Genomic DNA, 14073 nt, shown 5'->3' with positions numbered 1-14073 from the left:
TAATTAGGAGGTTGCTGAAGATGAAGGTTGCATGCAGAACAAAGCATTAATAAGTGCTTCATAATTACTAATAAAGAGTAAAACATAAACAACAATAAAAACATGACTGAACCTGTGCAGCCAGCCTGTTGGTTACTGCTCAAAATATATGATACTGTCATAGCAAGAGAATCACAGGAGAAATGAACAATAACAACTGCATCATTAGGCGTGTCACTAACAGGAAACCTGGTATTTCATGTTGGCTGGCTGTCTGGCTCCCTGGCACACTTAAATGGAACCCAGCCATGTTATTGTTATTAGTTACCCCTGCATTTATCTTGATACAAGAATGTCTTATTATTACACAGAACTGATGCCACTGTGATTCTCAATGCACATATTTGTGGCAGTAGCTTTTCATTGTGTCATTATGTTATTTAGTGTTGGTTTTCAATTCTTAATGAAGTTTTTAACTAAGGGAAAATATTGTTGCCCACTGAGCTGCTGAATGAGCACCCATAGGGCAAACCTTGCATATGGATCTGATGTATTGCTTAAGGGCACATCGGAAGGGTTGAGGATTTCTGTCACAGGTAACAAAACAAAAAAAAGCTCAACTGCTGTCCTCGCCAATATCAGTATCAACTTGTCCTCGCCAATATCAGTATCAAGAACACACACCCTTAAACCAGGTTGTCCTGAATTACTTGAGAGACTTCTCTTTGAATGGATAAATGCTAGTAGGCCTGAATTACCACATCACAAACACAAGGAAAGCTTATATTTCATGAAACATTAAATCCCCTTTTACGCAACCGTCCCTTTATTGATCTCCAGTGAAGATAGGGATAGAGGGCGGATAAGGAAGATTTCCGTTCTCAGGTCACAGTCAGTCTGGTTTCACCTCCACCACCTGGGGCTAGCCTCTGCCTCTCTGGGAGCTGTAACAGGAGCAATTTGCGTTACATTGGACATGTTTCAAACGCATCTTGGCGTTCAAATGTTCTTTACAGTAACCATTTCACAGCCTCATTACTGTTTATAGGCCATACTTTTCTGCCAGAGCATCGCGGCTGCGCTGCGTCGTCAGGTGTGCGCTAAAGGCAAGACAGTGGGATCTGTTGTTGACGCCTCTTCGCTCCCGCACCGGGTCTGGTCGGACAGGAGGACACACGCCCCGCTAACGAGAGGAATTAAGTCTTACGTGCGAGGAGCAGCTTTCTAATCTCTGATCTCTTGGATTACTCTTCCGATGGACGGGATTTGGCCACCGTCCGTGTGTTTTGGCCACTGTTTTACGCACACTGTGCACCATTTTTGCGCGCTCTTATATGCGCCCCTGGCATTTGCATGATGGATTAAACACTCATTAGTTTTAGCCTAGTTTTTGAGTTGTGCTCTCTGAACAATTGTGGATTATTAATGGATTCGCATCATGCTGAATGATGGTGATCGTTTGGTCGCTGAAGCGCGCAGCCGTACGTTGGATTAAGAGCCAGAGACTTTCCACCGCTCCTGGACCAAACACCTGTTTATTCCCCTGAGACACTTTGACCTGCTTTCCCCCTATTGACGCGCCGGGATGGAGAGCGAGCTGAGACCCAGGCTCTGTTTCCTGACCAAAGGAGAGCGCGGCTATGGCTTTCACTTGCACGGCGAGCGGAATAAAGGCGGACAGTTTATTCGCAAAGTGGAACCGGGCTCCTCGGCTGACCTGGGCGGGCTGCGACCAGGGGACCGGGTGGTGGAAGTGAACGGGGAGAATGTGGAGAACGAAACCCACCACCAAGTAAGTGATGGCTCAGTAAAAAAAAGTTTTTCTTTTCTTTTCAAATAACAAAAAAACTCCCTCTACTCTTGCGTGGTAGAGACAAACCATGAGAGGAACATCAACCCTCTGAGGTAGAAACAATGAGTTCTATACCTGTTAGACCACTTTTTCCTTTGCCTGAGGAGGAGGAGGAGGGGGGCTACTAAAATGGGTCAGAGTGAGCTTTGTGTAATGGTAATCACTGGGTGTCTCTGTCATGCTAAAAGTATGTTATATGCAGTCCACCTCTGAGTAAACAACATGCACATAACACCACACTAATGGTTTAAATTTGTCCTAAGCTCCTCTCTTTTGCTCCTCTCTCCTCCCTGCAGGTGGTGAACCGTATCCGTGAGGTGCCGCACCGCACCAGGTTGCTGGTGGTGGACAGGGACACGGATGACTACCTCAGCAGTCATGGCCTGGCCTGCACCGAGGACCTGGCCATTGAGATGGGAACCCTCTCCCCGCGCCCCTCACCGGGGCCTACCCCTTGTACCTCTCCCTTACCCAGAGATAATTCACCCCTGTCACCCAAACCCAACCACACATTCTCATTTCACCCTCCTGCTGCAGACTCGCCCACACACACGATCACAAAAGGCAAGGTCAAGAGATCCTCAGTGACATCAAGTACAGCGACAGACACAGAGGTAAGGATGGATATCAATGCATCAGGCCCATGCTAGTGGTCACTCGAAGAACATGTCAAAAATTCTGAGGGTTTTTATGGATTAGAATAGAAAAGAGATGGAAGAGTCCAAATTCTGGAGTTGAAATGGTTAGTTTTGTCTCTCTGGCTGGCAGCAGTGAGCCAGTGTGTTACTGTGTTAAGACACTGGCTGGATTTAGTCACAAAGCAGTGCCTTTAGACAGAGTCTGGTGACTTCTCTAAAGAAAACTTCAAAAACAGGAGAAAAACAGGCCTCAGGTGTACTGAGACAAACTGGACAAAACATTGTAAAAGAATGAACTGAAGCCACCAAAGGGGGTAAGAAAACATCCATGTGCGGGCACTTTTGCAGGGCTGCAAGTTAAGACTGGCTGACTTGAAACGATTTTGTTGCTTGAATTTATTAGTTTTAGGTTTTTTTTTCTATTGCTGGATGTCTTGGACAAATGTAATACCAACATGGGCATAAAGACATTGCACAAGCCCACTTCTTCAGTCTAAATTAGGCTGTAAAGTCCATTGTAGAGTCTGCAGGGAGTACAAATAAAACAGTGAACAAAAGAACTGTAAGTACAGAAGGTTTAAAGGAATGTGTCTCCTCCTCTCCACCACAGTGCAACAGTGGGGTTTTAACTTTACCTGCCGTTCAAACATCTGCTTAAAATGATCTGAAACCAGTGTTACATCTGTTTACAAGTCACCGTAGTCTCAGAGCAGTGTGAACATTTAATAATGCATATTGTATTTAAAGAGCGCTGTCTCTTTGTGCATACTGAGTGTTAACACCTCACACATTGAACTGTAGAATTCTTCACACCTGAGTGCAGACACCCGAGACAAAACCCCGCGAAAACTGACCAGCTTTCCTACAAAAACATACAGAACTGTAGGTATAGTTTAGTCAAACTGAATGATTATTTTGGAAAAATAGTGTAAGAAAGTGGGCACTAGGTGGAGGTGTAAACCATGTATTCACTTCACTGATTTGCCTTAAAACATTTGTTCCCTGGTGTTATTCTGTTTTGTATAGGGCTTTAAACAGTCCAATTAAGCAGGAAGTTAGAACCTGAGATTTCTCACTGCCCAAAGTTCTTCCTCTACCGGTGCTGAACTTAAGGCTTGGTGATGATGGTGATCATCACTCATCTAGTCTGCTTGACTTTTATTTGCGTTGATTTTGACAAAGCATGCTTTGAGTGTCTGCTGGGATGAAAGAAAGTACCCAGCAGACATGGGAGGGATCAGATGTTAAGATAGCAATGTTGCACAACCAAACTCTTTGCATAAGTATTATCTATTAGTGTTGTTTATTTTGGGCATGCAGTCTCACTCTCTCCTACTGTGGGACCTCACACACCTCTGACCTTACAACTAAAAAAAGCAAACAGATTTAGACACATTCTTTGGTATGCTATCTACACTACGTTAATGTGCACAAAACACAACCTCATTCATATTCCTAAATGTCGAGCCAGAAAGTGTGACTAGGCAAAAACAAAATTTCCACAAGTGCCAACCAGACAACAGAGTGACGTCTTAAAGTCAGCCTGGCTGCGGAAATAACCGGGAACTGTCTGTCGGAGATTGAGCTCAGTGTTTAGGCTCCAAACAAAGTCGACCAGGATCCTCAGGACCAGTGGCTCATGTTAAACTGCCATCTGTTTAGCCGAAAGGCAGGGTAAATACAGGCTGCCCCTTGGCTGGCCATCCCGACTCTCTTTCTCAGTTTTGGTTATATGTTCAAATAAACAACATAATATGCAATAACAGCAGAGCCTGTACAGCATAGTGGAGCCTATTACATTTCCAACAACTGTGGCTCCAAACACGAGCTTAACCTCCAACCAAAACATCATTTTATAAGCTTCACAAGCCTTCAGAAGGTCTGATGAATTGTGCACACTTTATTGTGTCCACTTTCTCTATATGGAGTAACAGGGAGCCTTGAATTAGGAATTGTAGACATTTATGAAATCATTTCCACTGTTATGAGGTCTGTTGAGTGCACAAATAGGTCTGTGCTTTTAACCGTTAATATACCAGACAAAATAAAGGCTTTGAATATGTTTTTCTCCTTGCTCTAAGAATGCCCGGAGAATGGGCCTTTTTACAAACCAGTTTTGTTAAGAGCACCTAAAATTAACCTAAAAAAGCATGAAGACCACCAATCAGCTATCTTTCTACAGAATGACGACACCACAGTATCAACTTCTAAACATTTTCAATGAGTGCCTTGCATGTGAGGGATTATTTTCGTCCACTAATTCAGCCTCTTCAATGAGGAAACCATTATGGCATATTAATCCCAGGTTGACACCACTGAAGCCCTGTGCCCAGACAACTGTCTCTCTAAACTCTCCTCTTCTGTGTCATTCATCTTGTGACATTCACATTGTCAATACAGTCACAAGTTCATTGTTGCATGACGTTATTATGGCAGCACATGCCCATATACAGTAGTCTTACATAACTGCAGTCACAGCCACGCAACAGTCTGGCTCAGTCACACACACAAGTAAAACACTTTGATCAGCTTCCCTAAATAAGGCAATTTTTTTTCAAAAGGCTCAGAACAAAAGTGATTTTTAAAATTCTCCCGTTAAATTTATGGCATTTGTCTGTAGGATAGTGTAAGAAAATATGCCTCAGGTGTTGGTAAACAAAGATTACGAATCACTGTAATTCCAACTATGTAGAAGTCTTGGTTTGATACATGATGTAAAATGTCAATCAAATTATAAAAATGCCTTTCACAATTTCCCAGAGTTCAAGAAGTCGGCTTCAAATGACATCAAAGTCCAAAATCCAAAAATATTTGATTAATTTACAGTCATATAAACGAAGATAAACCAAATTCTCACATATAAGAAACTGGAAACAGTGAATGTTTTGCATCTTGTTTGAAAATTGCTCAAAAGAATTATTGATTAGTAGATAAGTGGAAGGCAATAAATTCTTTGTCCAACAGATAATTGATCAATGGACTTGTTCCTGCACTAACTGACTTGATTATCATGCCTGTAACATGGAAATACTCACATACAATATTTCCAGGTCAGTGTAGTGTGTAGCCTGTGTGTGTGTCTGTGTGTATGTGTGTATTTGTGTGTGTGTGTCTCACTTAATTTAGGCCGACATGACAAAAATAGCAAACAGGCCAGCAACATAAATGGAGATCTCTAAAACCAGTAGGAGACACGGTGACCCGTCACCACAGCGACCTGACCTGTCACCATGGCGTTCTGTCGCCAAGGCGTTCTGTTCCATCACTACAGCTCACAGACAGGGATGTACTCTGCTACAGGGATAGACATATTATCATTCATACACACTCACGAGCCTGTGGACACTCTTTCCGTGTATGTGTGTGTATGTGTGTGTGTGTGTGAGTCTCGGACTAACACATGGTCCTGGCACAGAACACAAACATACAGTTAACTACATGTTGTAGTAGAGGCACAGGTCGGGTCGGCAGGTGAGTCATGCAATGTGTCAACTCTTGTCGTTGGTCATTAGGCTCAGGACCAGTCTTAATGTCTCTCAGCCTGATCCACTTAGCCCACTGGCTCATCCTGTCAGCCACTTTCTCCTACGGCCACAATACTGAGTTACTAGTTTAATATGTACACCCGTAGTAGATCAATCTGAAATCAATATTACAATATTAATACAAGTATTTATTTCCAGTATCAATTTAAGTTACAACATGGCAAATATTTGCAAAATTAAATATAAGATAATCAAATTGTTATAGTTTTGTTCATTTTAAATGACAATTTGTTTGGAATCACTGATCATGACGTCTTAGTACTGAAAGTTGATATGCGATACTGAATTATTACTCAGCCCCAACCTGCACAATCAAGTGAAATCCAGCGCAACATCCCTCCAGTGACTCCTATTGTTGTGAAGCTTGTCATGTTCAGTTTTTGTTTACACTGTCACAGAAGCGTTGATTAAATTCTCTGGTTTGTGGTGGTGGTTTTATTGTAAGGGGACAAAACATTCAGTATAGTGCAGTCCAATACAACCAATCACCACAAACTACAGACTCAAAAATGATCCTACATTTATGGGGCCATACCAGTTTTTTTCCCAAGTTTTAATCACGTAAGTAAGAATCATAGTTGAAATATTTGCCAAACATTTTCAAATGCATGCCATAAACTTTATATTTTTGGATGTATTTTTCATTGGCTTTCATTCATTTCTGTCTGATATGATAATCTAAACTTGTTTGAATTGTGTAATCCATCAACATTAACATATTATCTTTGCATGATAAAGCAGTGCAGACCTTTCAAATCAATCTGCACTTAAAATGCATTAACACACGCAGATAATGTAACTTTGATTAAAAACACGAATACAGATTTGTTGATAGAATACACAATTCAAGCAAGCTTCTGGTTTTTTACGAATAAATGGAAACCAATGGCTGCCTGGAACAGTAGGAAAAACACATATCTGTTTTTGTAAAGTTTTCATCCTCAAATTTACGTTGTCTTATGTCCCATTATAGCTGCAGGTGCAGCCCTCGCCAGAGCCGCCAGCTGAGCTCATTCCCCGGCTGTGTCACCTGGTGAAGGGGGAGCATGGCTACGGTTTCAATCTGCACAGCGATAAGACAAAGGGTGGACAGTTTGTACGTTCGGTGGACCCCGGTTCAGCTGCTGAGAATGCAGACATTAGGCCCGGAGACAGACTAGTGGAGGTACAACCAAAGCACACACACAGTAAAATAAATGACTTAGAAGAATTACCCCCCATCCCCTTTTTCAGAATACGCAGACACCTCCCTTGTCAGAGGTAAATTTTTGGGGTTTTGATGGGAAAAAACATTGCAACCACTCTCAGTATTAATCGGGTCTGCACACTAATATGAGGTGTGATTGGATTAGAGCATTAGGGCATTGGATTAGCTGAACTCGGGCTTAGAGTGGATGGGAGAGAGAGGTGTTGTTTAAAGGGGAAAAGGAAGAACAGACGACAGGAGGGGCTGGTGTTGTTTGTGCCTTTCTATGTGAACATGTATGCACTTCTCCTTGTGCGTCACAGATTTGCAGATATGTGTGCTTGTACAGGACAGACTTTGTTTCCATTTCCACCTGTAAGAAGTATGCAGTTAACATGTGTAGAGGAAGAGTGTCGAGGCAGGAAAGGAATTCATGCAAATTAACTTGCTTCTACTCAAATCACACATTGTGTTTTGGTATGTGAGGCAAGACATACTGAACCGCTTGTGTTATGGCTACTTCCTAATCTCCTCCCTGACTCCTGTCTGTATTAATTATTGCCTCTGTATCTTTTATCTTCTTCATCTTCACTTTCCTCCACTGTTTCTGTTGCCTTTCACATCTCCTTTTCTCTGTCTCAGGTGAACGGAGTGAACATCGAGGGCCTGAGGCACTCAGAGGTGGTGGCATTTATTAGAGCAGGAGGGGAGGAAGTGCGCCTCCTAGTAGTCGACCAGGAAACGGACAAGCTCTTCCACAGACTGGGGCTCACACCCACCACCAGCCATGACAAAGGTTAAACTGTACACACACATACACAACTCTATTTACCCTCCGGACAAAATGTCTCATGTGTTTCTCTTTACTGTCTCACAGAGGTCTATGTGGATGAATCAGCCACAGAAAGCGGCCCACCTACCCCCTCTCCCACCACTGAACTCCCCGCCACAGATCCACCAATCATAAACGTCACGCTGACAGACTCTCCGATCACAAAAATGTCTCCAAAATCCAGGGCCAACGGGAGCTCAGCATCTCAGTCCTCAAGAAGTTCTACCACCCACTCGGAGATCAGCAGCTCAGACATGAGCATCCAGGTGAGAGAGGAGGCGTGAGAGTAATACTGTAAGTAAGCCAACAGTCACAAAATGAGGCGTAGGTGAGTGTGTGTGTAAAACGTGTATGTATGTATTGCAGGTCCCTGATGAGGACGACAGCCGTGTTTCGGACCCTTTCACAGACAGTGGCCTGCGTCTGAGTCCCACAGCTGCTGAGGCTAAACAAAAGGCCCTCGCCAGCCGCAAAAAGAAGAGAGCACCTCCTATGGACTGGAACAAGAGACAAGAGATCTTCAGCAACTTTTGACTCTGAGACGCAGTGGTGGAATGTAACGAAGTACATTTACTCAAGTACTGTACTTAAGAACACATTTGAGGTATAGTTTAACCATATTAAATCATATTCATTTCAGAGCCATGAGTAGTGACTATGAGTCGATAACAGCCTAAATGCACCCAGTCTGATTTAGGGCCATATTTGCTGTAGATGCCCTTTTCTGTTGGAACTTTGGTAGGTTTTATTTGTTGAAGTAATAGTTTCATGTCTTTTCAAATTACAGTGAGCTCATTGTGAGTCCTCGTAGTTGTCTTTGTATTAACATTTTGTTTGTCAGTTGTAATGTAGCATATCACTTGTAAATACAGAGGGAATGGGAGAGACTAAGTTATGACATTACGTTGGATCACCTCAGTGCTTCTCTTCAATGTTAGAGGGATTTCTGTGAAGAAAAATATTTAAAAGACAGATGGCTATCTAGATAGAAAAAGTGTAGACCCTCTGATCTCTTGTTGTAGCCTCTTGAGGAATGTTTTCTCAAATGTGCTTGGTTGAAACGTATCATAATGTGAAATAAACTTTCAGAATATGTGTAAATGCCACAACAGAACGTCTGCTATAAACACATCGTGAAAAGTTGGGTGAGCCTTCCTTTCTCAGTAGCAGGTTATATTCACTTTACATTCCCGGCTACCAACAACCAGATCTTAATCTAATGTTGTTATCACGGATGTAAGTACTTTTACTTCCTATGAGTCTTTCTATTTTAAGTCACTTTATACTTTTTCTCCACTAAATTTCACAGGGAAATATTCTAGTTTTTACTCCACTACATTTATTTATTTATTTTCAAAATAATTTCTGGGCTTTTATTGTCTTTAATTGATAGTGACGGCTGAAGAGTGACAGGAAAGGGGAGAGAAATAGGGATGAAATGCAGCAAAAGGCCACAGGTTGGAGTTAAACCTATTGCCACTGTTGCAAGGACTTGATGAATGGGGTACTGGCTACCCAGGCACCCCCTCTGCTATATACTTTGCTTTATTTGACAGCTTTAGTTACCGTAGCCTACTTTTTATATTAAAATCTTCCACAGAAAGCCTAGGGTAATTTATAAAATGATACATTGTTAAGGGGTTGAACCACCAAATAGTGAAGCATATAGTGTGGTAGTTAAAATTTGCTCCACCTCGACCAGCTATAAGATTAGTGATGTTAATGAATAATAATCAAAGGCTAGTGTATAATACCGTAGCATTACAATGACAGGGGCCATCCTGCTGTCTAATGGATTCTTTTTTGTTACTAAGGATTTAGACTTTTACTTAAAGGACCAGTTTGTAGGAATTAGTGGCATCTAGTGATAAAGTTGCAGATTGCAACCAACTACATACTGCTTGACCTCCAGGCATGAGAAACGTGTGAAACGTGGCCAAATAACTCGCAAAATACAAAATAGAGGCAGTGTTTGGTTTGTCCGTTCTGGGCTACTATAGAAACATGGCGGTTCCGTGGAGGACCCACTCCCTCTGTAGATAAAAAAACGGCTCATTATATGGTAACAATAGCACAACAATAGTTATTTTCAGGTGATTAATGAAAATATACCTATGAATTTTCATTGTATGCAGTACTTTTACTTGTTATAGAGTATTTTTACAATGTCATAATGCTACTTTTATGAAGTAAAATAAAAACAACCACGCAACAAACAATCATCCTCATCTACTTCACTACAGAGAGCACATTAGCAGCTAACAGCATTCTTGCCATGGTGAATGATTGTTATGTTTTCAAGACATAGTACTCTTTCATTCTGGCCAACAACCTGCCTAGAGACACAATGTAAGATAAAGCCAGAGTATTAAATTGTCTGATCTTAACATCTTGACTTTGAACTTTAATTACCAAAACATATAATTGTCTTTGGCCATCTGGAGTGTCTCCCTTTCCCAGAAAGAGCATCCATTGGGATGCGAACAAAGGCCCAAATAAGGATACCTACAGAACAGGAAAAGCCTGTTCATATCGGTTTAAGCTATAAAACAGAGACATGCACAATAAAGCCGTATAGATATTATCTTTGTCTGCTTCGTCCTCAATTTTTCCCAAATCTTTTTATTGGTTTTTGCACAGAAAATAAAACATACACTGTAGACAGTAGTGTAAACAGTGTTCAGTGGTTGTCTACTGTAAGCCCTAATACAACCCACCCCCATCTCCACCGGTTCTTGGTCCCATTTTCTTAGTCTCATTCACACACACATGCATACCAGGCGGGGAAAAAAATAAAGTATTAGCTCAGTTATTTATTTGTTGATAGTCAAGGTGTCAAAATTTTCAGAAAAGGGTTGGCAGGTTTTGTGGAATGTCTTGTCTTGAGAATATAATCCACTCAAGCCTAATGCACTGCAGTATTTGATGAATCCATCTATTGTGAATAGGTGAGTGAGTCTACTAGCAAACAGAGTGGTGAATGCAGTAACTCACTGTGTGGCTTTGGGTTAGGGTCCACAGTTTTACATAAGACCCTAATTTTTTATTTTATTTTATTTTATTTTTTTTGGCCTTTTATGGTAGTGACAGCGGAAGATAGACAGGAAAGGGGGGCAGAGAGAAGGGATGACAAGGGCCACAGGTCAGATTCGAAACCTGGCCGCTGCAGAAACTCCGTACATGGGTCGTCAGCTCTACCCACTGAGCTAACCGGGTGCCCAAAACCCCACTTATTGTATCAAATATCACAAACCAAAACTCTGATTGAGAACGAGAATAGGTTTCATACCATTAATATTGACTGATGCCACAGGGGATGCATAGAGGAGTTTGATCCATTAACCAAAATCAGAGCTGAAAGAGTGAGATATTATTTAACTTTATGCGAGCAAAATGTAGCTTCCCAAGAAAAAACTCCTCCCCTATGTTCTGCCTTTATTCCTCTATGGGTGAATATCTGAGATAACTGGTTCCGCTCCGCCACCACTAGTCTAGACTCTTGTCCTCCTATCTGCTATCTTCATATAGGCCTGTGCTTGATGAAGATGCTTCAAATCGAAGTCTAATTGGTCAAAGCCTGTTCTTTATTGCTACAGTGGTAAATATTGTTAAACACTCTTGTTCAGATTTCGCTAATATATCATAGAATAGTATAAAGTCACTATATTATGACATCATAGATATATAGATATATTTAAGTTTGAAGGAGTTAGCCTCCATAGTAAAAATCTCCTGATCAACTTGGTTTGAACAATTTTGTCTCAGTCTTTTAAAATCAAATACAATCAGACATCATTCAATTATGTTTTCAGCAATAAAGTAAAAAAATAAATAAAAACATCTATTTGCAAAGGTTTGAAGGAACTAGCAGCTGCTGCATGTATACGAGCAACAAAAACAACTGATATGTCACAGCATGGTGTGACAGTATTTAAGACAGTATTAGGTTTTTAGGTTTTATATTCTCTTAATCCTCACACATATACGCACCTTGATCTAATTTGTCAGTGAGGAGTTCCCGTGAAGTGATCATATTTCCAGTGATATCCCGTGGTTGGAAATGAGAGAACGTGCTGGGGTTGGAAGTTCAGTTTAGGAAGAAAACACTTACTTTTACAGTATTTTAAATGTAGATGGAGGGGATAAATGTTACTGCTGAGCATGTGAAGAGATTTACAGTGGCTGATCCCCCCCCCACACCACACCCCCCCCCCCCCCCCCCCCCCCCCCCCCCCCCCCCCCCCCCCCCCCCCCCACACACACACACACACACTCCACTCAAGTTGAAACCATCAGAATATCCAATATGTGTAATTTGAGGATGCAGTTGTGTGCGTCAGTGTGGAATAAAGCTGGTCAGTCACAGGGGTTTCTACTTGTGGACATACACATAGCTGAGATGAAACTCTTACGTCACTGTGTTTTTAAAAGATACATTATACCCCAACCCTTCATTTTCTCACAAAATACATCAGACTGGAAACTCTAACATCCAGCTTTTAGCATGCATGACAGGATTTATTTCAAGAATCCAGAGATTTTACACACACAAACTATTAATCATATAACGGACTCAATTTTATTTCCATTCCGATATTAAAAAAAAGGGAACACGACCGGTGAAAGTAATCTATAGGAAAGCAAGAGGTACCAAAGTCTTTCTGCCAAATTACAACAATATCATGCTCTTTATTATATAAACAGAATTTAGAAAAAAAACATTTGTTCTTCATTTTATTTCATCCCTCCTTTGTTCCCATTTTTTTTGCACCTATTCAAAAAAACTGTCACTACTCCTTTTCTTAAAACTCAGAGCTATAGTATCATTTAAAGAAAATGTACACGGATCCTTCTGATACAAAAACTGTTGATGAAACTAAAAACATCAGTTACACAAATTAAAAAAAAACACTAAAATTAACAAGCAACCAAAAACGTTTTGTCGTACAAGCTTTCTAAGAGACTGTGGAAAAGGAACTAGACTGGGGTTCAGATTGTCTGGTATTTGAGGCGACTGCTGATTGATTTGATTATCTTAGTGGTCACAGTCTAGGTCAAATCAAGTGCCAGTGACGGTTTGTTTCCAAATGTCTACGTGCTGGAAAACACTGGTAGAATATCAATGCAAAAATATAGATCCCTGTAATCAGTTTTGCTGGCAAAATCTTATTCCATGATTGATCTTAAAAGCCCTTTGGTGCCTGTATTCTTATATCATCATGATGCACTTATTAAATATTGAAATAGCAGCTTCTCTCTACTTATTGTTTTTAAATTTCAGTGGCTCTTTGGCAGTGTCCTAGCTGTTATCTCCTTTAAGTATACTGTGCTCTCATTGTGAATTGAGGTTGTGTGTTGGTGTGTAAAGGGCAATCATATTACTCTGAAATACACTTCCAAACATACACCACTGCACACACACAGTCACACACAGAGTGTGAAAAAAGACACAGAGCATGCACACAAAGTAGGCTGGGGCAGGCTACAAACCCTTTCAAACTAAAATTAATATGCACCCCTGCTGTGCACACATCATATGAACGCCACCTAGCTATCCAAAACATGCTCATAGGCAAAAAAGGTACTCATGCACTCCTACTCATGCGGGATCTCACACACATGCAGGATCTCACACACATACGCACACACCTCAGCAATATGGCAAAGTTAGTCATTGTAAAGGTGCGGATTAGTCCCAGTTTCACAAAGTTGTTTTTATTTGCCATTTAGTATTGGGATATTTTCGCCAGTCAGACACTTAATTTCACAGTGCAACACAGTATGACAAACACTGACATTAGGGTCAAGACATATCATATGGGTGAGGTTAAAAAAAAGTCCATACAAAAAAGGAAAAGGTCAAATAAAATAAAAAGTGCAAAAACAACTTAAGTCACTGAAAATAGCATTAATTCAAATATTTTTTGCGTTAATTGTGCGAATTTAAGTCCACTATAGAAACAAAAATTATCAGTAGCAGCAAAAAAAAAAAAAAAAAAAAAAAAACCAACCAAAGAGAATATGGACCATTTTTAAAACAT

The 14073-nt window shown here is 40.9% G+C and overlaps 1 protein-coding gene across 1 annotated transcript; it reads left to right on the top strand.

Moving 5' to 3' along the window:
- Positions 1-761: 761 nt before the first annotated feature.
- LOC127354863 (Na(+)/H(+) exchange regulatory cofactor NHE-RF2) lies at positions 762-9175 on the top strand. The gene is made up of 6 exons (XM_051385147.1): positions 762-1771; positions 2128-2445; positions 6988-7179; positions 7843-7996; positions 8078-8298; positions 8399-9175. Exons 1-6 carry the CDS (start codon positions 1565-1567, stop codon positions 8564-8566), a joined length of 1260 nt encoding a protein of 419 aa, XP_051241107.1. The 5' UTR covers positions 762-1564; the 3' UTR covers positions 8567-9175.
- Positions 9176-14073: the final 4898 nt, after the last annotated feature.

Source organism: Dicentrarchus labrax, unplaced genomic scaffold (assembly GCF_905237075.1).
Source record: "Dicentrarchus labrax unplaced genomic scaffold, dlabrax2021, whole genome shotgun sequence".
Classification (NCBI taxonomy): domain Eukaryota; kingdom Metazoa; phylum Chordata; class Actinopteri; family Moronidae; genus Dicentrarchus; species Dicentrarchus labrax.
Note: the sequence above shows the minus strand (reverse complement) of the source record. Positions and strands in the feature narration are given on the sequence as shown.